The 26571-nt window shown below is 38.9% G+C and overlaps 1 protein-coding gene across 3 annotated transcripts in view; it reads left to right on the forward strand.

Moving 5' to 3' along the window:
- Nucleotides 1–7219: 7219 nt before the first annotated feature.
- LOC128695658 (membrane-associated guanylate kinase, WW and PDZ domain-containing protein 1) overlaps nt 7220–26571 on the forward strand; it is a 118009-nt gene continuing 98657 nt past the window's right edge. For all 3 annotated transcript variants that reach the window (XM_070093302.1, XM_070093303.1, XM_053786421.2), the window contains exon 1: nt 7220–8396. In XM_070093302.1, the coding sequence (XP_069949403.1) occupies nt 7967–8396 (430 nt within the window). In that variant the 5' untranslated portion in view covers nt 7220–7966. The remainder of the gene's footprint in view (nt 8397–26571) is intronic.

Raw genomic sequence — 26571 nt, forward strand, 5'->3', positions numbered from 1 at the left:
ACTAGTAAGAAGTTCCTCTTTTTACCCTGCTCTGTAACTCCCAAATGATCGAAATTGGCTTCCAACAAACTTAGCAAAAGCTCCAAAGATACCTTTAATAGATCAATTATTATTATATTATAATCAAGGGGAAGCGCTAAACCCGTAGGATTATACAACACCTGGGGGGGATGTGGAAGGCATTCAGGCTAATTCGGGGAACTGGAGCACAGATCCAATTCGCCAAATCAAGAGCCCCTCACCAACATCAAGGAACCTTCCCTGAGGGGTTTATTGCCATGTTTTACACTTGTTGCCGATGCAATAATCACCGTTCTGCTACAGCATCCTTGGCTGCCAATATTTCCACGACTTCAGCAAAACATTGGTCCAATAACCTTAGGCTCCGAAATCCCATCCTCATTGCCTCTTATAGTTGTAGTGGGTAATGAAAGACGGAGTAACAATCACACTGTACTCTATGAAGTCCCCGATCACAGCAACACAAAACAAAAGACCATCGAACATACACAAAATAACGTAGGATTTAATCCTCTCACAGCTCCCAACACCTTGCAGTAATAATAATTCTGTTCAAGACAAGTCCTCTAGTCCCCTCTACCAACTAGACAACCACCCCTAAGCCTCCCCTACTTTTTCAGGTTTAGTGCTTAATTTGAGTACAGGAGAGCCCCACTTATGCAGCAGGTTAGGGTCTGGGCTACTGCTGTAAAGTAAAAAATCAATGTAAAGTGAATCAAAGCAATTTTTCACTTTGAAATGCATGTAAAAGCCTATCATGTATAAAGTGAGCAATATAACTAGGCCTAAAAAAATGCAAATATTTTCGTCTTTAGCTTATAGTGAGTGGTGATTATTATTATTATAATAAAAAAGAAGCGTTAAAAGTGAGTGATGAACATATTTATTGTAGGAAGCCTAAATAAAAATTTAACTGAAAACCACTGTATTAGCGAAACGTTGTAAACCGGGGCCCTCCTGTGCAGAAGTAGGTGACAGCTGCCGCTGCCGCGCCTTCACCTTTACAAAGGGCCGGGGATCGTCAGTCAACTTGGCGTCCACCAGGAAGTTGACACGTGCCCAGGGCGGCTCTCCCTCGGGCTGCTAGTAGCAGAGTCGCTGGCCTCTTGCACCTCTTGGGGAGGGTCGATGGTGCTCCTGAAAGCAGCAGTTCCTGGCGCAACCTGCTGCTGTTTGCAATGGCTGTCCTGCCGAGGAGGGACAGGCACCTAGCAACGTCTGTTGACAATGGATGAATTCCCTACAATGTTTGTTAACTGATCATTACTCTGAAAATTGTTCATGATTGTAATCATGTGTTCACGATTAATTACCTTTGAAACTTGTCGTGATTGTGACCAGCTCTACCTGGAGCTCATTACCTTTGTTAATTCTCATTATTGTAACCAGATTTAGTTCATTACCTTTGTAATTAGTCATGAGTGTGATCAGCTCTACCTGGAACTCATTACCTTTGTACTTGGTCACGATTGTGACCAGATCTAGTTCATTACCTTTGTAACTTGCTCAGCTATCAAAGCTTTGGAGTCCAGTCCCTGGACCAATTATGTACCTCTGTAATCTTTTGACTGCCGCCTACAGGATGGGTATGGGGTGCATAATAAACATATTAAACTAACTAACTCTATATAATTACTGTTGCAGTCGCCCCTGCTTAACAACAGCTTAAACCCAAGTAAATAAAAATCCGTAACATCACAAAACATCACTAGTATTTGCTTCATACAAAAAAAAAAAAAATAGCAACTGAAAGACCAGACAATATTTTGAATGAACTAGATAAAGTGGACATTGGTGGTATACTTTTACAGTGGACACTTGGGTATCCCACTGACAGAAATTCAGCTGCAATGTTTCTGAGATACAAAAGTGAAACTAAAGAAACGCAACTTGGCCTACTTAAATCTATACCAGATCCCCCTAGGAATATCACAATTAGCTATGCTGATGACATTATTGTGCATACTACACATCGTGATATGCAACTCACACTACATCATATACAGACAGCCTGTGTAATCTTGGACTTATAATTTCTGCAGAAAAGACCAGTGTTTAACAGACACATTGGCAACCGTAAATCTTGACCATCAAAATTAAAAGTCAATGGCAGGCCTATTATGTGTCTTTCTGTAAATATCTGGGTATTACTATTCTATGTACACTAATAACTGGGAAAAAAAATAACCAACAATATAAAGATAAATTTAAAGCTCTCAGAACTGTTGTAGAGTACAATCCCAAATATGTTGCAAATGTTAGAACTGCAAAAAATATGTACGTACTTAGCATACATAAGATCGTTGATATATTACCATGCAACAGTTTTAGTCCTGCAACACAGTAGAATTACCGAGAGATTCGATAAAAAGCATAATATGAAGCTCTGAGAATTATATTGGGCTGTCCTATAACTACCAAAATACTAAATACAAGGGAAGAATTAGGTATACCTAGTGTTAGAAAAAGACACAAATGGGACTTGATCAAGTCACAAACAGATCTACCCGAGCAGGGGGTACAGGAGTATATATAGGGAACATATTGACGTGAAGAGGCAGGTGAGGAATACTGAGAAGAGGCTGGACTTGAGGAAGACCTGCCCGGAATGGGCAAATAGGTTTGTTGCTATGTAGGATAACGATGAAGTTTCTTGGCAAGGGGTTTAGCTATGTTATAAAAGTCATTGTTGTGGTTGATATTGCTGGATTTACATATGCGTGATCATTCCAAGATCCTACGACTCTCGAGTGTCTTCTTCCCTAGTGATGAGTCTTGCGTCTCTGTAGTTATCAAATGGTTGTGGAAGTTTCGGTGTAAAACGCAGGAATTCCTGAAATCGTCCTTTCTGCTTACCTATTGGTGTTCAGAAATACGTGTTTGGAGGTCTCTGGATGTCTCGCCCACATATATAATTGGCTGCAATCGTTGCAGGGGATCATGTATACCCCTGCAGAGGATTGAACCTTGTGGAGTCCCTTACTGTCTTTGACTGTGGTGAATGCAGAAGTAGCTATTTGGAATGCGGCATTGGAAAATATTTTGGAGATGTGTTTGGCAATGTAGTTAGTGGGGAAGGCTGTATACCCTCTCGGTGGTATCATGCCTGGGTAAGTTGAAGATGTTACATGCACGGCGTTTGCAGTCTCTAATGAAGTGATGAGGATAATGAAGTTTAGAAAATATATGTACTTGTTAAAAAAAAAAAAAACATACCACGGGTAGGAATAGAACCCGCGATCAGAGTCACATGTAATTGTTCGATGAAAGAGCATTCTTCCTCAAGGAATTCACTACTACAGATTCGGAGGGTACGAAGGAAGGCGCCTATGATTATACTACGTTTAGTTTTAGTGTCGTGGTGAGAGCAGAAGTTGAGAAGTTCATGTTGGTTAGTCGCTGGAAGTCAACGACACTTCCTTTCCTTGATGCGTTTCTCTGCAAAGCTGACCACGAACTTAGTTTTAAAGTCTACCGAAATCTGACCAATCAACACGATCTTCACTTCTACTCTCACCGACACCAAAATTAAACGTGACGTAATCATAGGCTACTTCCAGTCATAACCAATTTGTTTTAAAGGTAAGAATTTTTTTTTTTGAGATTGTATTTCTTACTGTACTGTCTACAACAACTATATGAGATAATTAAATGTCAATTCTGTTTAGACTGTATTGCTTACTGTGCTGTGTACAACTATATGAAGCAATTGTAAAATACCAAATGTCTAATATTCCTTTCTAGTGATACACCAGGATCCAGTGATCCACCAGGAGGCCTGGTCACAGACCGGGCCGCGGGGGCGTTGACCCCCGGAACTCTCTCCAGGTAAACTCCAGGTAATACAATAATACTCAGTGGGGTCTAACAAAGACCCATTATAACATCTGTAATCCTGTTTTTTGCACTACCGCTCACAGAATGAATATGGGGTGCACAATAAACTAGCCACTCAGGCGGCACAGCTAAACTAACAGACAAAATATGGCTCATAAGATTCTAGACAATCCATGGTTCACAGAAGACTAACCCAGCCCACAGCTCACAAAGGCTAACTCAGATCAGTTAATAAGAAACATGATTCTGAGGAGATATACAAATTAAAATTTCAGTTCAAATTCTTTATTTCCACATGATCAATGTTTGTACAAAAAAAATGAATGGCATATAATATTTTACTTGGAAAGCCCCTGGTTATGCAGATCATACCAGGCAAGCTTAAACCTAACATATAATATAAAGGCAATAACAGTTTAAATATATGAATATAAACACATTAAATATACACAGAAAATAATACTGATTCCAATGAATATGACAACAAATGTACTGTATACGTAAGTAGGTAAAACATATATGGTATATGACAATAAGAAAAATTAAATGGGTTAAAGTTCAGTCAAATAAGATCTCAGGTAAAAAATTTAACAACATTAAGTGATTGTTATTACAATAATGGGGAGCGTTAAACCTGTAGGGATTACACAGTGTTTGTGAAATTATCATTAAAATTCTAGATGCAATGACTATTGCAAGTAACACAGCTCAGTATAGTGTATTGTAACATCAGTGTTCTTATGGAGAAACCAAAAAAAAACAGTAAACGGTAATTACAGAGGGGCAAATGATTTGACTAGTGTTTAAGCACACAGTGCTTGCTTTAGCTTAGTTTTTGAATTTAACAAGATTGTCGCAATTATTCAGTTTGTCTGTAACGTTATTCATCTTTCCATAGATGTTCGATAACATACGTGGGATATCAGAGGTACTGTATTTGTTTCTGGTATCCATGTTTTCTGCTACAACTTTTTAAGAACTGTTTTAGTTCAACATCAGCACCACACTGCAATGTTTTGAAAATGTATACCCGGAGGGGGTTTCGGGGGTCAACGCCCCCGTAGCCCGGTGCGTAACCAGGCATCGTGGTGGATCAGGACCTGTCAACCAGTCTGTTATCGCTGGCCGCACATAAACCGACATGAGCCACAGCCCGGCTGGTCAGATACTGATTGTGGGTGACTGTCTAGTCTCTAGTGTCTTCTTGAAGACAGCCAGGGGTCTATTGATAATTCTTCTTATGTATACTGGGAGGCAGTTGAATAGTCTTGGGCTCCTGACAGTGTGTCTCTTAGTGTGCTCGTGGCGCCCTTGCTTTCATTGGGGGGATGTTACAACTCCTGCTAAGTCTTTTGCTTTCGTAGCAAGTGATTTTTTGTGTGCAGATTTGGGACTAGTCCAAACAGCAGTACGAATTGCATTTATAATTATATAATAAATAATAATCTCTTATTTCCTACAAGTACATGTACAAGGTATACAGGCTTAGCTGATATCAATGACATGCTGTAAGGAAACACGCCCAATGTTTCCACCCTTGCCGGGAATCGAACCTGGACCCCTCAGCATGTGAAGCGAGAGCTTTGCCAATTAGGCCAAGAATCTGGGCATAAAATGATGTCCTACTGGTAAAGTTTGCCATTGTTCTGTGAGCTGTCTTTTAATGAGTTATAACTAGTTTGAAGTTTGTAGCTATATAGTGGGTTCAAACTGCACTGTAATGCTGAGGCTGACCGAAGACACTTCCTAGAACACTAATAAAACACACAATCCTCACACTCGTAACAAATACTTTCGATATTCCTCGCGTTCGTCTGAACCTCTACAGGGAGGTACAATGCCTGTACTCTGAAGGAGTCCAGTTCTAAACTGTAGTATCTGATGGCGCGCCTCTGGCAAGACAATGATGGTGAGTTTCTTCTTTTTCGGGTCACCCCACCTCGGTGGGAAAGCTACATGGGGGTGTAAATCTTTAGCTCAAGATCTTTTGCGCTCTCGTGCGTCGTCAGGAGCTATGCAATGTCGCAGGACTAGCAACAGATAGGAGGGGAAAATTCTCCTCACAATCTATTGTGACACGGCCTGACACATACATTTCTGCCTTGCCTCAGAGATAGTTTTTCCCTTCCTATGTATTGCTAGTCTTATAACGCCTGACGACCCACGAGTGCGAAAGATCTTGAGGTAAAGATTTCCACCCCCATGTGGCTTGTCCTGCATTGTTAAGATCACATGTTTGCGATTGTAGAGCATGCATGCATATATATATATATATATATATATATATATATATATATATATATATATATATATATATATATATATATATATATATATATATATATATATATATATATATATATGTCGTGCCGAACATGTAAAACTGGTCAATTAGCAAGAACTCATTTAAAATTAAGTCCTTTCTAAAATTTTCTCTTATACGTTTAAAGATATATATTTTTTCATTAATGTTAATGTAAAAAATTTTAGTTTTGCACCAAAAGAATCTTAGAAAACTTACCCGAATATGTAAAACTGGTCAATTAGCAAGAACTCATTTAAAATTAAGTCCTTTCTAAAAATTTCTCTTATACGTTTAAAGATAAATTTTTTTTCAGTAATGTTAATGTAAAAAAATTTAGTTTTGCACCAAAAGAATCTTAGAAAACTTACCCAACCTTATTGTAACAAGAATAATTTAGTTTAGCCTAACCCAACTAAATATATTTTAGATTTGTTTACAATAATTTAATACTAAGCAAACACAGGGAAATATATTTTTTTCGTTAGGTTCAGAATGATTTTGGCGAAATTATTGCATACACAAATTTTCGCTTGTTTTATGTAGCAAGATGAACGTTGCTATTTAAGCCAAGATCGCAAGTTCTGCCTATTCGGCACGACACACAATATATATATATATAAATATTATATATATATATATATATATATATATATATATATATATATATATATATATATATATATATATTGGCAATTATGAAAGTAATTTTATAATAAGTATTTCAATCTCCCATTGGGACAAACGACTACACATGAAGACATTAAAACAGTATTAAAATATATCTTGCACTGTTGACATTGCGAACTGAATTTCACGTGGGTTTCAGGGAGCGTAGGAAGGCCTCTGTCTAGCTTTTGTAGATAACTGTATAATACTGGAATTTTTCACATTATCCAATAAAAAGGTAGCTGCTAAATGCACATGCATAAATAGGTGACAGAGGTAGGCGCTACCTATCTGATGATGCTGTCAAGGGCGGGGTCACTGAGTTTAGAGAGTGGGCGTGTCGGTGGGCAGTTGTATGACGAAGATTATTTCTTTTATTTATGTCACTCTTGCTTACCAGCCCCGCACTGTGATGCAGCCGGATATCCTGCGTTGTTTCCTGATAGGAGGCGGGTGAGTGTAAGTAATTTTCATCGTCAGGAGGTGTAGTAAGTGTCCCAGCCCGCGGCCCAGCAGGCGGCTGTCGACCTCAGTCGTGTGCGAGCCAACACTGCCAACACAACCGACCTACTTATCAAATTCCTCCCTCAAACGCTGTAGTTTGCACTAATCTCGCTTATATTTGCAGTCATCACATAGTGATAACACCAAGATTTATATACTATGTATCAAGAGTTTGTATTAATGTTGGAGGGTGAGTAATATGCGTCAAGGTAAGAGTGAGTGAAGTAAGGTTGGTGAGCGTGGTGTGAGTGCGTCTGAGCGCATGCGTCACACAGGTGAACTCTGGAAGTAAAGTTTGAAAACATTGTTAGTGTTCCAGCCAAATGCTGCCCTCCACTCGTGCTTCCTATAAGATTATAATAAACGTTTAGTGTATATCTTAAAAGAAGTAAGCAAGAGTGTTACACTGCGTATTTTGAGATAACTAGGGAAGTGTAGTGTTGACAATGGGAGGATCTGTAAGTGATTGTGAGTGGTTATGTTTAGGTTTCTCAGGCATGGCTCTGTTTTTGATAAGTTGAAGCTAGGAGGTGGAAAGTGAATTTTCCATGAGTGGTGTAGAGTGTTGACATGACGTGATCTGCCGTGTTGTGGTGCTGATGTGTGGTGTGTGTGCGCTAAGGCAGCACCACTATGCTCAAGACTAGCCCAGGTGAGCCCAGCGGCGCCCGGCCAGCAAGTCTAGACACCACCAATACTGCTCTCACCGAGGCTGCTTCTGATGATGGTGGTGCACACCAGGCTGCTGTTGCCAGTGATGCAGTGGTGGTGGTAGCTCCTTCAGACCACTGGTCAGGCCAGGTGGTCGAGGCTATAGTGAGTGTGGGGAGTGAAGGGGGTATTACAGTACTGGGAGGTTCTGACAATGGAGAATTTCCCTACCTGGGTGAGATCAGTCAAGGTGTTAGATATCAGAAAGGTGGCCCCTCACTGGCTCCAGGAGCAATTCTGCTGGAAGTACAGGGTCAACGCATTGCAGGATATACCCAACGTGATGTCGTGGCTTGGATCAACCACTGCACACGCAACGGAAATCCCTGTGTTATTCGCACAGCTCCACCAGGTAAGTCGTACTTATGATAACACGGCTCATATGTTCAGTATTTTCTGCATTGTATATCTAATAATGTTATATTTTATTTATAACATAACAATTTGTAAATGCCTATTTGCCCAGCAGCCAGGTAATGAACTGTTAAAGGCTTATTTCGATGCCAGTCAAATATCGAGCAGTTTGTAGATTGTTACATAACTTTATAGAATTAGATATTTAACCATGAATAAGCATATTGAACATAAATAAATGTGGAAGTGCTATTTGGTATTAGTTTACATTTGGGCACCCGGCTGCCAGCCAAATAGTCTTGGTCATACAATTTATAAACTGCTTGTCATTACACTACTTCAGCCTCCTATAAAACCACGACCACAAAATGGCTCATCCCTTGCACTTTAGGACATTGTTCAACAATCTAGTAAGTGATTAACACATGTTCTTCAGATTTTTATGGGGGTAACTTCCCTCATAACTTGTGGATGGCATCCTAAACCCATGGAAGTGGACTGATATTCTTCCTCTAGTAGATCTCTATCACAGCCCAGAGGCACTCAACGGGGTTGAAGTCTGGGAAATATCTCGACCAGTCATTGAAGGGTACCTCACAGGAACAAAGCCATTGAACAATAGATTTTGTGGGGTGGCAGGAAGCACTGTCTTGCATGCACCATGCTGCATGAAAGATTCGGGCAAACGATAACATAACATTAATGGAAACGGTTTTTGGGGCATCCCTGGACATTTTGGTGTGGGCATATCATAATCAGTGATCTTTGCAGTTGTCTCGTGTAGCTACTACACTTGCCCATATTAATTCATCAATAGCCTAAAATGTTGGGCACACTCAGCCCCCAAGACTACATGGCACAGGGGTACCACAGACAAAAAACCATCCACCACACAGGCTGAGAGGCACTTGAGATGCTGCTAGTAGCCTATGGTTTAGCGCTTCTTTTTGATTATAATAATAATAATAATAATGCTAGAAGCCTAAGTGAATCCTGAGACATTCAGCTTCAAGTTGCACAGTCAGCAAAACTTTTTGTCTCTGACAAACCTACCAGTATGCCAGGGGGAAGGTGCCTGACATACTTTAATAATGTACAATATGCATATGACCTCTTTATTAATAATGTACTTATAATGCAAAGTTAACATTGGAAGTTTCAGTTATGCATGCTGTCATGCATAACTGAACAGTACCCATAGTTTGCTTAAATAGATATTAATTACTTTTTTTAATAATGAAAGTCATTTTATTTTTTCTTATTATAGATTTTATGCAGTTGATTTATTTAGTTTTTTTTATTTGTATGGTTATAATCATAACTGGTTTCTACTGTATCTAATATCTAGGCTGCTAGTGTAGTAAGATATTACAAGAGCCAATATGAAAAATGTTTATGGGTAGTAACATAATTTTAGTGTATTTCTTACGTGAATCCCCATCATAATTTTAGGCCCAAGGGTCACTGCCCCTGTGCCCTGGTCCCAGACGAGGCTTGATTGACCAGGTCGTTGGTGTCAGCCACACACAGTCCAACATATGCACCACAGGCCAGCTGATCAAGACCCAACATAAGGAACTTAAATTCTCTTTGAAAGACTGCCAGAGGTTTATTAAAAATTTGCTTTCTGGATGAGGAGTTGAAAAGTTGAGGTCCTCATACACTTACTGAGTTCTCTTTTAGCATACTCATTGTGCCCCTGCTTTTTATTGGAGGTATTTTGCACCATCTGCCAAGTCTCTTGTGGAGTGGTTTCAGTGTGCAGGTTTGGGATCACTCCCTCCAGGATTTTCAAGGTGTAAATTATTTTGTACAGTAAACCCACGATATAATGGAAAAATCCACTGGGTTAATAGCACTTTTTTTCTCCTCTGTTTTCAATGTTTATTGTAGTATATCTGTAAACTGCGTACAGTATTACATTAGGTATACAGTAGAGTGCTTTAGTGCATTTTTTCCTGCTTTTCAGCATTCTGTTTTAACAGACACTAGGACAATACCCCCATTAGTCCATTATATCAAAAGTTTACTGTACAGCATATACTTTTTGTCGCCTATGTTCCATGGAGTACAATTCGAGGGATTTCAATCGTTCCCAGTGGTTCATATGTTTGATTGAATCAATATGGGCAGTGAAGGTTCTCTGTATATTTTCTAGCTGTGCAGTCAGTCTCTTACCTTGAAGGGGGCTGTTAGTATACAGCAGTATTTTAGCCAGGAGAGAACAAATAACTTGGTGTATCATCATTGACTCAGAATTTCTTGTTTTGAATGTTTTGATTATCCAGCCTGTTATTTTTCCTTGTTTGTACAATAGAAACAGTGTTGTGATCCTTGAATCCTTGAATGGTAAGCTTTATTACGAAAATGAGTGCAAGAAAGCATGTGTGAAAAAGATAATGGAACAAGATTGGAATTGCTTAAAAAGTAGCAGATAGTGAAATAGCTAAAATTTAACTATTTAAAACATTACTGACAAAACGTGTCCAGACTATCCTACTTCAAACTGTGAAAGAGTTTTGAACCAAAATCAGGAGTTTTTATTTAGATTTTGCAAATACAGTGGACCCCCAACTTACGATCAGCTCCCAACTCGAACAATTATGTAAGTGTATTTTTGTAAGTGCTTTTGTAAGTATATTTTTGGGGGTCTGATACGGACTAATCTAATTTACAACATTCCTTATGGGAGCAAATTCGTTTGGTAACGGCACCCAAACAGCCTTCTGGAACGAATTAATATCGTAAGTCGGGGGTCCACTGTATTAGTTAAATTTTTATACAGTGGTCTTGAGGGCATGTAGATTTTATGACCAGATAATGTACAGTATAAATATGCTGCACATTATGTGAATTTAACCTAGGATAACCCATTAAACTCAATACTTATTTCCATTATATTCCCGGTGTCCATTGAGGCCCAGTAAATTTTTTTGCGTCCAGTCATCAGACTTACATGGCTATAAAGATTGGAATGATTGCCTAATCATGTCAAAGCCAGTAAAAACATACAGCAAATTAAGACTTGCTAAAGAGTACTGTACTTAATTACTGATGCTAGAGAGGAAAATGCTATCTGTAATGCAATATATGCCACACTAAGAGTAGCTGATGTGTAGCAAGACAAAATATTATATACTGTATATATTTTCATGTACATTTTATGTACTGTACCTCTTAACAGTCCTGACTGATTTAATTGGAGTCATCACCTATATATAGACAGAAACTCGTTTGTAATACAATGGTACCTCAAGTTTCGAACAGCTCCCAACTCGAACAATTATGTAAGTGCATTTTTGTAAGTGCTTTTGTAAGTGTATATTTGGGGGTCTGAAATGAACTAATCTAATTTACATTATTCCTTACGGGAACAAATTCACTCAGTATCGGCACTCGAATAGCCTGGAATGAAATGAGTTCGTAACTCGAGGTACCACTGTATTTATATTAATGTTGTTATAGCCTATTACAGCATATTTTATACTGTAATTTTAAACAGTTTTTCCTTTGCTGTACCTACAGTCTTTATTGAACATAAAGATGGCATTTATATGACCTAGGTAAGGTACAAAATTTATGGGGTTGAATGGAAATAATTCGATTCATATTTGTTGGGAATTCCTTCATTAAATAATCCTAACTCATCACCACCCAATGCCTACAATAATGTGTATAATCAGAATAAATATATAGTAATGCATACAGTGCAATTGAGAAAATATGTATATTTAAGTGAAATCATCTGTAAATTTAAAAATAAAGGTATCTGTGTGTTGCTGTAGTTTTTATTCTTGTATTTTTATACAGGAATAAAAACTAACATATTAGGAAACAAAAAGTAAAGTGTACTAAAGGTATGTACAGTATTCCATTTCACTTTCAGGTACCAATCTACTACAGATATTGAAGAAGTGTATTGGTTAAAATGTGGAAAAAATAGGTAGAAAGAAGGTAAACATCTGCTAAATAAGAAGCAGATTGGTTTTAAATAAGCTAAATCCTGTATAACCAGTCTGTCAAGTATGATAAGATTATGTATATTGTATTTTCCCTTGATTACTTAAAAAAATATTCTGATAGTGTTCCTCAGAGATTGATTTTAAAATTATAAAATATATGAATAAAAGGTAAATACATTAATTGCAGTGGATGAGTGAAAAAAAAAACGAACAAGGATAAGTGGAAAAAAGTATTACTTGGAGATATCTCGAATGGAGTCCCACAAGGATCAGTTATTGCCCCAGTGATGTTTTTATGGAAATTACCTACAGTTAATTACATGACAATATTTATAGAAGGTGCAAAAATCGTTTGTAAAATAGGAAATCTAGGTGATTGAATAATTTTACAGGATTTAGGCAATCATGTACAATATATAGCTAATGGAAATAAGTGAAAGTGCAAACAGGGCCCCTGAAGATTACTGCAGAAACCTTTGTGAACCTTTACTGGAAATCCATCTTCATTATCACGGGTTTTTTAATATACAGTAGACCGTTATATTGCACAGATTTATTTGCCACATTTTGGTTACTGCACAATTGAAAACTGCTGCACAATTTTGTACAACACTTCGTAAAATTAACTTAACATGGTTCGGTTTGCAGGAGGGGAAAAAATTTGGAGCGTTGCCCATGGGATACTTCCCCAACCCAGACCTCTGCCTGGCTGTGGGTTAGACCATTGAGTCAACGGGGGAGGCCTACCGCCATCCCATGCCACCTCCACTACCCTCACCACCCTTGTCCCAGCCTTCGGTTCATACTTGTGTAGGACCATTCTCTGCTAGGAGCTAGCTGTGTTTATTATTATGTTTGTGGATTGAGTTTAGATCTTTTAATTGCCATATCTTGTATCTGCCAAGCAATCATGGCACCCAGTAGGCATACAAGTGTTGCTGAAAGTGGCAAGAAAAGGTTAAGTGTTTAAGTCTAGGAGTTGCAAAGAAAATTGAGATATTTGACAAGCTTAAGAGTGGCTCATGTGTGGTGGATGTAGCGAGGGCCTTAATGAAGCGTCAATTCGTACAATTAAAAAGAATGAGGTGAATATATGAGCTTGTGTAATGAATAATCCAGGGTGTCATCTCATGAAACGAATGACATGTAGATCACAAGAAGTAAATAAAATGGAAAACTTTTTGCTTGAGTGGATCAAACAAAAAACAAAAAGGTGCACCACTTAATTTCACCTTAATTAGGGAAAAGGCCTTACAGTTGTTTAAAGCAGTGTATGATAAGGAAGGAAGGCCTGAAAAAGAATGTATGTTTAGCACAGGCTGGTTCCACAACTTTAAGTTGTGTAATAAATTACATAATATTAAGTTTTCTGGTGAAAGTGCTTCAGATGATCATACAGCAGCAAGTAATTTCCCTGCTGAATTGCAGGAAATTATTCCTGAGGGTGGCTATGAGCCACATCAAGTGTTTAACGCTGACAACATAAGTGTTATTTTGGAAGAAAATGTCAACAAGAACTTATATCAGTCAGCAAGAGAAAAGTGCACTAGGCTTCAAGGCAGCAAAGGATCACTTCACTTTGCTCCTTTGCAGTAATGCATCAAGTGATTTCAAGTGTAAGCCCATGGTTATTTACTACTCTAAGAATCCTCGTGCTTTGAAAGGTGTAGATAAAAACACTTAACCAGTAATTTGGAGATCAAAGTAGTCAGCATGGATGACAGGAAAAATTTATTGACTGGTTTAAGCATCACTTTATTCCTGAAGTCAAGTTTTACCTGCACAGCAAGAATGTTGCATTCAAGGCTCTCTTCATTCTTGATAACTCCCATACTCATCCACAAGCTTTGCTGGTTGTGACCCAACATGTAAAAGCTGTAATTTTACCTCCAAATACAACATCTTTAACCCTGTGACTGTCGAGACCCCCAAATCCTGAAGTCTCTCTCTGTGTCGCAGAATATTAAAAAAAAAATATATTTTTTCTTATGAAATGACAATCTTTTCCCAATTGTAATGATGCCAAAAGTACAAAATTTGATGGAAAACTTACGGAATTATGCTCTCACAAAGTTAGCGATGTCAGCTATATATATGCATTGGCGATTTTGCCCACTTTGAGCCCTATTTTCGGCCACTTCCATTGTTCAGTCGACCCAACTCGTAGCTATTTCTTTAGAACTCCATTTGTTTTATCGATTGAGTGCAAGACACCGCCCATTTACCGATTTCAACTACCCAGTAAAGTGGTCAAAAATTGGCAATTTGGCCAATTTCATGCAAATTAAAAAAGATGCCAGTTTCAAAACAGGGTTCACAATAAACAGTGTAGATATTCCTAGAACTAAAATAACATTTTCTCTGTTCATTAGTCACGTCTCCAGGCCCTTATATTACTCTTGCTTTCTATTTTGAATTTTTATTCACACAAAAAACAGAAGATTTACTGTTATGCAGACTACTGCATTATTGTAATAATTTTATAAATAAAGTCAACCCATTCGTGACTGCATATTAGAATGGCTAGTTGGACACTTATTGGATGGTGATGGCATTTGTTTACGCTTGAACATCAGCAAAAATCAAACATTTCCGCTAATTTGAGCTCAATTTTAAGATCCTTTTCTTCATGAAACCAATCAAAATCATCTTTATTTCTGTAATATGTCTTCCATTCTATCAAATGAGACCAAGAAAATGAGAATACAACCATAAATACTATACGAAAATACACCTCAGAGTCTGCGTTTAATCCAAGAGCATGGGTGGAGTTTTTTTTTTTTTTGTGCAGGATTTTTTTTATGCTGTGCTCACTGACCACACAGACCCATTCTCTCACCTGTGGGCTTACCAGCTTTCTCCTGCTTGATTTGAAGCCGCTCACGAGAATTTTGTCGTACTAATACGTCACTGACACTGGCTCGTAAGACGTACATGTATATATACGACACAGACAGTAAAGAGTTAATACAACCACTGTACTGGGGAGTTATTAAGTCAATCAAGTGTAACTACACAAAAAAAGTTATGAAAAACTAGTTGCATCAGTGGACTCTGACTAATGTGGCAGTACCAAGCTTCTGGAATTAATTCAACATTGCAGATGCCATCAGCTATGGTAGAAGTGCATGGAGTGAAGTGCCCCAATCAACATTAAATGCAGGTTGGGGAAAGTTATGGCCTTCTATAGTTCTTTCACTTGTTTTCCCTCACTTGAGAATCAGGTTCAGGAAATTGTTCAGCTGGCAAGGAGATTACCAGGTGATAGTTTTGAAGATATGAATAAAGAAGATGTGAATGAGCTCTTAGAAGATGATGAAGACAGGAGCCAGGCAGTATTGGCAGAGCTCGATGCACAGATGCAAGGGAGCCACATAACAGAAGATGAAGAACCTGAAGAAAAACAGTTAACATTGCAGCAGTTACGTGAGCAGCGCCATGTTGCTGCCAAACTAGCAGACTTTTTCACTTAAGAGGACCCTGACAAATCAAGAAGCAGTGCTTTGAAATGGGGTCTAGACCAGCTGATGATGCCTTACTGTCAGCTGTATAATGTACTGCAGGGTAAAAGCCCAGAGTTCCATTACAGAATTTATGCACACTCAAATACAACCATCGACTTTAGTACCAGAACCTCAACCATCCACCTGAGCCCAGTAGGGCCAAACCATGCATCTCTGCTGTTTTGACATACACCAGCATCCACAATTTAAGGTAAGAAATATACACAAATAACCCGCACATAAAAGAGAGAAGCTTACGACGACGTTTCTGTCCGACTTGGACCGAAACGTCGCCGTAAGCTTCTCTCTTTTATGTGTGGGTTATTTGTGTATCGTTCCAGTCATGGTATTGTACCTTTTTTTGTTATTTAAGGTAAGAAATACTATTATTTCTGTTGCATTTGTAGTCATAAGTAGTAAAAACATAATATATCACGACAATGAACTACAGTTACATATTCACTTTTATTTTTTGTAAGATCTGTTGATCTAAAAAAAGTTGTTTGGCTTTTTGGGGGCTCCCAGGAACGTAGCCCTATTTTTCTCATAAGTTCTTCAGTTTATCTAACATGGATTAACCTAACACAGCGTTTTTAGGAACGTAACTACCGTGTAATATAACCGTCTACTGTACACATAAAACTTTATGAACGTGTGTATTTATTGTTTGATTATATTAATGTGTATCATTTTAACTGGTTAAATTTTTTAAATGATTTTTATTAAATGTCTAGAATGGTAGTTTTTGGCTTGCTTCTGAAGGACCTGGGTTCAATCCCATCATATATAGAAATGGCAGGTATGTTTCCTTATACCTGTTGTCCCTGTTCATTATGCAGCTAGTGTTAGCCGACTGTTAGAGGATGCATCCTAGAGATCAGATCCTAATACGAATAAACATTTGTAGTTTTCCTGGGTTATCCTTATTTACTGGCTTTCTTGGTTAATAATTGGTATAAAATCTTTGTGCATGTGTAATCCCTTTCATATATAGAATGCTGAATAATTGAATAATTCTAACAATCAAATCCCACACCCATATAATGCATCACCTTTAAAGATTTTATTTTAGTTTGATAGAATATTAAGAACATCAGATAATTTTTCCATTCAGTTATACTCTTGTAGTGAGAAACATTTCTACTGTACTGTTCTGCAGCATTAGTCTGAAGGTAGTACTCCACCAGAATCGCTCTGAAGGGATGGTAGTGATATAGGATTACTTTTTTTTGTTCAGTTTTTTTTTTTTTGTATGTAATGTGTGTGCATGAGCAAGCTTGCAGAAGTTCAGGTGTATGCTTGTGCTACTACTGTAATATCTTCTGTGCACTTCCTGTGAGCATCTACCTAACCCTTTCACTCTTGCAACCCCAAAATGAAAAGTACTGACAGTTTACCTGGAGTTGCTTCCAGAGGTCCCCACCTCCCATGGCCCAGTATCAAGCCAGTCTTCCTGGTTGTTGACCTAATTGATCATGTTATTGCTTACCAACCACAATCCTATGTATGAACTACAACCTGGTAGATGAGGAACTGTTTTGAAGAATCTGTCAAGTTCCCTCATGAAGACAGCTAGTGGTTTCTTGGCAATCCCCCTTATGCATGAAGGAAGGGCATTGAAGAGTCATGGCCCCTCAATACGTACTGAGCTTTCTGTGTATGTACTGCTCCCCTGCTTTTTATTGGAGGTATCCTGCACCATCTGCCAAGTCTTTTGTGCTCCTAAGTAGTAATTTTGGTGTGCAGGTTTGGAACTAATCCATCCAATATCTTCCTGGTGTAGACTATGATGTATCTGTCTCACCTACATTCTAAGGAGTACAGTTCTAGGGACTTTAAGCACTCCCAGTAATTTAGGTGTGTAGCTGAGTTTATGAGAACTGTGAAGGTTCTCTGTGCATTTTCCAACTTAGCCAATTTTGCTTTGCTTGTAGGAGACCGTTAATACACAGCAGTATTGTGTACTAACAGTCACCTGTTAGTACACAGTACTAACAGGTGACCTGAAGAGTATCTTGTTGTAGTGTCATGATTTTTTAAGAAATTTTTTTTTTGAAATGGTGGAGAATCTTTTTCTAAAGATAATGACACCAAAAATGCAAAATTTGATGGAAAAACTTAAAGAATTAAGTGCAGAGTTGGCGGTCTGGGTACAAGTTATGCATCAGAGATTTCGCTCACTTTGAGTTCTATATTTAATAAATTCCATTGCTCAGTTTGACCAGATTTCTTGTACACCTTCCGTTCTATCGATAGGATGAGAGTGCCCATTCAGCCATCGGAACTGCTTTGTAAATAGCCCAAAATTCAATCATTTGACCGCTTTTGCACAAAATTCAACAAATTCCTTTTTTAAAGCCGAGTCCAGAATAAACACTGAAGCATTCCAGCCAGAAAGTAACCTATCCTTTTGTTCATTAATCATATCTCCAGGCCTCTCCTATATATCACTTTCCCTCCATTTTGAACCCATCATCATACATAAAAACTGAAGATGTACTCTATTTCTCAGATTAATAAAATATAACCATGAATGATTGGTCATGGTTTAGGCTGTCCTTATACTTGAAGCATAATTAGTAAAAAACCTATTAAATAGACTGGGGGAAGTAGGGGGCCCTACCTTTCCTCAGTAAAATCGCCAAAAAATCACCATCGTGGCCTGATGGCAAAAGCTCTTGCTTCACACGGTGATGGTCCAGGTTCGATTCCCGGCTAGGGTAGAAACATTGGGTATGTTTCCTTACACTGATTTTCTGTGTTCACCCGTCAGTAAAGTGGGTACCTGGGTGTTAGTCGACTGGTGTGGGTTGCATCCTGGGACAAAATTGTCCTAATTTAACCAAAATGCTCTGCATGGCAAGCAGCTTTCTTTGCAGTAGTATGTCATTGATGTTAGCTAGGCCTGTATATCTTGTACATGTTACTGTAGAAATAAAGATATATTATAATTTTACCGCTACTTTAAGCCCTATTTCAAGTTACTTCCGGCCCTGAAACAAAGCAAAATCATTCATATTTCACTAGTATATCAAACATTATATGAAGTGATATAAAAAAAACGCTAATAACCATAAAAACTTCCCTAGGAAACACAACGTTCCTATATTAAACCAAGCACAGTCATAGGTTTGCTTTTGCCATCATACACAGCATGGGGCAGGATTTCTTTTAAATAGTGTTTACTCGCCACACACATTCTCTCTAGTCTAGGCCAAAAGTGACCGATCGTAGTATATTTGAGGGTGCTGCCTTAAAACGTAGATGTGTATGAGCAACATTGGCGTTAATAACGTTGATCTACTTGAGAGGTGATTCAACTGTTCTGTATCTGAATATTATAGTTGAATGTTAAAATACAACTACAGTGGACCCCCGCATAACGATGGCATCGCATAGCGATTTTTCCGCATAACGATTACTTTTATCGCAAAATTTTTGCCCCGCATACCGATTAAAAACCCGCATACCGATTTTCGTCCGAGACGCGTCCAATGTGCCCTCACATGTGCCGGCCGTCCCATTGTTTACCAGCCAGCCTCCGCGGTAACATCCAAGCATACACTCGGAATATTTCGTATTATTACAGTGTTTTCGGTGGTGTTTCTGGAAAATAAGTGACCATGGGCCCCAAGAAAGCTTCTAGTGCCAACCCTGTGGTAAAAAGGGTGAGAATTAGTATGGAAATTAAGAAAGATTTTGAAGGGTTTGGGGCTAACCCTGAGAAGCCTATGCCAGTTGTGGAATCCATTGTGCCTACTTCAAAGATTAAGGAAATGTGTGCAGAGTGGTTTGAACTGCAAACCTTTATAGATGAAAATCACCCTGACACAGCTGTTGCAAGCCGTGCTTGTGACTATTTCAATGACAATGTTATGGCCCATTTTAGGAAAGTCTTGAAGAAACGGGAGGTACAGAGCTCTATGGACAGATTTGTTGTGCGACAGAGGTCCAGTGACTCTGAAGCTGGTCCTAGTGGCATTAAAAGAAGAAGGGAAGTAACCCCAGAAAAGGACTTGCTACCTCAAGTCCTAATGGAAGGGGATTCCCCTTCTAAACAGTAAGAAGATAATGCTCTCCCCTCCTCCCATCCCATCAATCATCACCAGATCTTCAATAAAAGTAAGTGTCATGTAATTGTGCATGCCTTTTTCAGTTTGTGTGTATTAAAATTAACATTTCATGTGGTAAAAAAAAATTTTTTTCATACTTTTGGGCGTCTTGCACGGATTAATTTTATTTCCATTATTTCTTATGGGGAAAATTAATTCGCATAACGATTATTTCGCATAACGATGAGCCCTCTTGCACGGATTAAAATCGTTAACCGGGGGTCCACTGTACATATGGTAGCAAAAGATTTTTGTATTAATTTATTTCAGATTTGGTTATACTGCTAATCATGCTAAACAGTTGTTTTGCAAAGGAGTAGCAGAAGACTTAGCTTGTACCAAGATACTGTTATTGTGTGAGAAAAAGTATTGTATTATTGATAGTATGCAATATCGACAATTTGAGAAGATACATTTGCAACACTTGGGTATCTTCATTGCTGATATGTTTCGCCTGCACTTAGGCTTCAGTAGGATACAGGTGAATGCAGTACTGGAAGTGTACTTTATCTACTGGACATCTCGCTATGAAATTGGTTTGAAGAGATATGGTATAAAACACTGGGCTGTACTGTAGGGGTGTTCATTAATATGAATACAGCATATTATTGATTCACATGATGCCATCATGTCTTGACACTTTTTCATGGAGTTGCAGCATGATCACGTTCTCCTCCAAGTTACTGGCATAGATAAACCTGAAAATGCGTTCGATTTCGTAGATAACTTATTAAATTACCGTGATTTTTTTCAGTGTCATTATTTATAAGCTTTATAAAGTACACCTATTTCCAACGCTCTGCTTACCTTTTTTTGGTGTTCACCCTTCCAAGGTGGTAATGAGTCGCGTGACTGGGTAAACAAAGGATTAGGCTACATGCGGCATAAACGTCTGGTTCTGGAGCAGGGTTGGTGGGGCAGGAGTGAAAGGTTTGTGTGTAGACAGTTCAAGGGGTCATTGCTCCCACGGTCCGGTCCCAGACCAGGCTTCCTACTGATGACCTGATCAGACAGGTAATAGGTGATTATACACTACTAAACAGTTCCCGCAGTTATCTCCTAATAAACTGATTCACCCTTGGTCTTGATTGGTTTATCAGTTAAAATAAACCAATGAACCCAATGGGAATTAGTCGTTTTTTTTTTTAATTAAATATCTTGATTAAATTAGCTTAAGTGCATTTTGCACATTAAAATTGTATTACCGAACGGAGGGCTTGAACCCCTGGCAAACCAGTCTTAAAACTGCAGGCCAGTGTGTTATCCACTGTACCATGTGGACTTAGTATAGTGGCTAGCACACTGGTCTGCAATGGGTTCGATTCCTCGTTTGATGAGTTTACAATCCTCTCATTACGATTTCGTGAGTTATTTAAATTACAGTGGACCCTCGACCAGCGATGGCATCGATTAACGATAAATCTGACTAGCGATACATTTTATCTCAAAAATTTTGCCTCGATTAGCGCTAAAAAACTCGACCAACACTATTCCTTCCGTCTGAGACGCGTCCACTTCTGGCCAGTGTTTACAAGCCAGCCAGCCACCGCGGTCGCTTCCAAGCATACAATCGGAACATTTCATATTATCACAGCCTTTTTAGTGATTGCACCTGCAAAATAAGTCACCATGGGCCCCAAGAAAGCTTCTAGTGCCAACCCTACAGCAAAAAGGGTGAGAATTACTATGGATATGAAGAAAGAGATCATTGTTAAGTATGAAAGTGGAGTGCATGTCTCCGAGCTGGCCAGGCTGTACACAAAACCCCAATCAACCATCGCTACTATTGTGGCCAAGAAAACGGCAATCAAGGAAGCTGTTCTTGCCAAAGGTGCAACTATGTTTTCGAAACTGAGATCGCAAGTGATAGAAGATGTTGAGAGACTGTTATTGGTATGGATAAACGAAAAACAGATAGCAGGAGATAGCATCTCTCAAGCGATCATATGTGAAAAGACTAGGAAGTTGCATGATGATTTAATTAGAAAAATGCCAGCAACTAGTGGTGATGTGAGTGAATTTAAGGCCAGCAAAGGTTGGTTTGAGAGATTTAAGAATCGTAGTGGCATACATAGTGTGATAAGGCATGGTGAGGCTGCCAGTTTGGACCAAAAAGCAGCTGAAAAATATGTGCAGGAATTCAAGGAGTACATAGACAGTGAAGGACTGAAACCTGAACAAGTGTTTAATGGTGACACTGACAATGTTGTGAAACACTTGAGGAATGTCATAAAGGAACGGGAGGTACAGGCCTCTATGGCAGATATGTTGTGTGACAGAGGTCCAGTGACTCTCAAGCTGGTCCTAGTGGCATTAAAAGAAGAAGGGAAGTAGCCCCGAAAAAGGACTTGCCACCTCAAGTCCTAATGGAAGGGGATTCCCCTTCTAAACACTAAGACCATCAACACACTCCCCTCTTCCCATCCCATCAATCATCACCAGATCTTCAATAAAGGTAAGTGTCATGTAACTGTGCATGTCTTCTTCAGTTTGTGTATTAAAATTAATGTTTCATGTTAAATTTTTTTTTTCAATACTTTTGGGTGTCTTGCACGGATTAATTTGATTTCCATTATTTCTTATGGGGAAAATTAACTTGACTAACGATTATTTTGACTAACGATGAGCTCTCAGGAACGGATTAATAGCGTTAGTCGAGGGTCCACTGTACATCCTAAAATACAACTGATTGTAAAATCCATTTGTAAATAAAGTAATTAATATGTTGAAGGCATACCGTTAAGAAAATAATGTCATTGGTAGGTTATGAATTTAATAATCACAGAACCCCTTTCCAGTAAGTGACTGGAATTTGTCAACGTGTGATCTATACATAGTCGGCAGTCTCTCAAAGGTGGCGGCATTCCTATTGACTAAGGAGGACCAACTGTTAACATCTTTCTTAGTCCCGCTTGATTTAGGTTGCAAGCCTCGCTGAAACTGACTCTCCTAAATAGCGTCTGTTCTGTCCATAAATTCGTCGAGATAAAAGTCTGCCATATAGATTACCTTAAATAGCAATATCGCTTATAGCTAACTTACCAGTATGACCTTTGTGGGCTTAGCGCTTAGGTCAGATTTTTGTGTAACAACAATTCTTTATTTTATCGGAGGGGGGGAATTATATGCTATTTTATTGATTAAAGTACACCAAGAGAATAAACGTACTTGAGGGAAAATCTAGAAATTGCTCCCTTAAGTACGGAGCTGATTATTTTCTTCCCCTACCACATTTTATATATGTCTTCATGCAGTTTATAAAGTCTAATCTCTTGATCATCCCAAGAAGGAGAAGCGTACTCTCGAAAAGAGGTAGTAGCTAGTCTATATACATCAGTGTCCACGCTTATTCTTACGTCATGTAGGTTTGATATCTTTCAGATCTAACATGATAGTAAAGAGTTCAAAGTAGCATCACATGGAGTATACCTAACCTTACCTTCCATTCCTCGCCTAATAACCAGTATAGATTTTACCTATAATTTTCTGAGCAAGTCTTAACAAACCCGCCGGTTAAGACAACCTTCATAATGATAGTGTTTCGAATCCAAATAATTATTTTTTTTTTTACAAAAAATGAGAATAAGTCAATATTTTGGGCATTTAAAACAAAGAAAATGATGGGCTTTTTGTTGAGTAGTGCTTGCGAAATTAGTCTCCCAAACATAAGCACGCATTGTGTGGCCAGCAGTAACAGCCTGGTTGATCAGGCCTTGAACCTTAATTAGGCCTGGTCTGGAACCGGGCCGCTGGGGCATTGACTCCCCCCCTCCCGAAACGTCCTTCAGGTATCCCATATCAGCTTCAGGAAAAAGTGGGAAATCTTTTTGTATTCAAGAATACTAATTAAACAATGAGATGATAAATGAGGGTGCATCAAAAGGTAGTTTTTCATGATTATTTTAAGTCATCGGCAAATTTATATATATAACTTGTTTCAAAATAGACGGGAAGAAATGTTCTTGTATCTTTTGTGAATGAGGTTCGGCGTACTGTTATTTCAGGTATGTGAATGCAAAAGTTCCAGTGCGTTATGTTTTAGATATGTTTTGCTGTTTAAAGGTGAGTGTAATGAACTGGACCTCTGGTGGTGGATTGTATTGCATTTCATGAAGCGCTAAACTTGTGAATCAGTTAGCGCAGGGGATGCAGGTTAGATCGTCTGTCCGTTAATCTTGCCCCAGTCTCTTGAACTTTTCATTGGTCTAATGTGAGGTACTGGCTGAGTGACATGGCTGTCATGTTACATTCTGGTATCAGCGATTTTCTTTAACCTGTATTGTTCAGTATAATTTGTACATTTAAAAATATAATAGCATGGAGAGTTATGTGTAGGTGGGAGGAAGAGGAAGGGTTGTGGCGAGCAGGTAACGGCAGTGTGCAGGTCGCTGCGCACTCACTTATGCACCCGGTGTCCACAGCTTCCCCCCCCCCCCATCCTGCTACGCCGCTCATCCCCACCCTTGAACAATGCTCCAGCGCTTCCAGGATGTGGGCCACGCACTTTTTATAATCCTGACAAGTTTATAATATTACCGGAAATTCACCATTCTTGTTTAAAATTAAGTGCCTATAGAGTTAGTCGTGCCCTATTTACTGTTATTTATCCTCAGTTTTCGTAACTCTTAATTTAGCCTTAGTTACAGCACCATTTGCCACCTTTTACGTATTAATTTCACACTGCATCCCCCTCATTCCATAAAATACACGCAGTCCACCTCCAGCATAAACAGCCTGCGTGTGGTTGATTGGTTAAGACAAGATTTCATTCGGATTTTTAACCCCGGAGGGTTAATCATCCCAGGATAACCCAAGAAAGTCAGTGCCTCATCGAGGACTGTCTTATTTCCATTGGGGTCCTTCACTTTTGTCCCCCCAGGATGCGATCCACACCAGTCGACTAACACCCACCTAGGTACCTACTTATTTGCTAGGTGAATGGAACAATAGTTATAAGGAAACACGCCCAGTGTTTCCAGGACCTTTACTGGGGATCGAACTACGGATACTTAGTGTATGAGGTAAGTGTTGCCTACCAGACCACGGGACACGTTGATTAATATGGATTAAAGCCTATCGACTACTAAAAGGGATTGATCATTAGGCTGCATGATACCTATTCGTCACCAGTCAAGAATGCATTAAAAGCTCTAAAATAGAAATTAATTTAAGTAAACTGGTATACGTATATACATTGAGGGAGACACCTCGTTGGGATATCAATGCACAGTCCCAACAGACTGTGGAGTAAAGTCGCATGGGCAACATGCTTTTTCAATTACAGTATTGTTCATTGTTGATGGCTCAGTTTAGGGAAGGAATAATGTCAGAGCTGGAACAGTCCTAAATGCGTACTCGCTGGAGTGGAGGAGATAGTTCTACCTGGTAATATATATGTGGAAGGTACCTGAGGGTCTAGTCCCAAATCTGCACACTTGTCATTACATAGTGGAGAATAAGATAGAGGGGGAGAGTGTGGAAAATAAACCCAGGGAAAAGTAGGGACTGTCGGCACGGTTATAGAAACATTACATCAGCATCCGTGAGCCAGACCATTTAACATCTTACCAGAAGATATGAGAAAAACTGCCGAAAGAAGTGCAGAAGTCTTCAAGAGGAAACCGGGCAACTACATCTGCCAAGTTTCGAATGAAACAGGCTGTGATGGATATGTGGGCCAGAGGACCGAAAGCAGTAACAGGAAGGCACTTGACAAGCAGTTAACCAGGAAAGCACAAGACAAGCCCTGACCAAAGACTAGGCTGCAGGAGTAGGAATTATATATATATATCAGCTTTACCGCTGAGCTACCTGTAGCTCAGAGGTAAAGCGCTGGATCTGTTGAGAGGTCTCAGGACCACAGTTCGAGTCCCCCATAAGCAAGATTAACGGACAGACGATCTAACCTTCTGCATCCCCTGCGCTAACTGATTCACAAGTTTAGCGCTTCATGAAATGCAATACAATCCACCACCAGGGGTCCAGTTCATTACACTCACCTTCAAACAGCAAAACATATCTAAAACATAACGCACTGGAACTTTTGTATTCACATACCTGAAATAACAGTACGCCGAACCTCATTCACAAAAGATACATTAGATATAAGAAAATTTCTTCCCGTCTATTTTGATACAAGTTATATATATAAATTTGCCGATGACTTAAAATAATCATGAAAAACTACCTTTTGATGCACCTTCATTTATCATCTCATTGTTTAATTAGTATTCTTGAATACAAAAAGATTTCCCACTTTTTCCTGAAGCTGATGTGGGATACCTGAAGGACGTTTCGGGGGGGAGTCAATGCCCCCGCGGCCCGGTTCCAGACCAGGCCTCATGAAGGTTCAAGGCCTGATCAACCAGGCTGTTACTGCTGGCCACACACACAATGCGTGCTTATATTTGGGAGACTAATTTCGCAAGCACTACTCAACAAAAAGCCCATCATTTTCTTTGTTCTAAATGCCCAGAATATTGACTTATTCTCATTTTTTTTTTTGTAAAAAAAAAATAATTATTTGGATTTGAAACACTATCATTATGAATGCTGTCTTAACCGGCGGGTTTGTTAAGACTTGCTCAGAAAATTAT

Source organism: Cherax quadricarinatus, chromosome 42, assembly GCF_038502225.1.
Source record: "Cherax quadricarinatus isolate ZL_2023a chromosome 42, ASM3850222v1, whole genome shotgun sequence".
Classification (NCBI taxonomy): Eukaryota; Metazoa; Arthropoda; class Malacostraca; order Decapoda; family Parastacidae; genus Cherax; species Cherax quadricarinatus.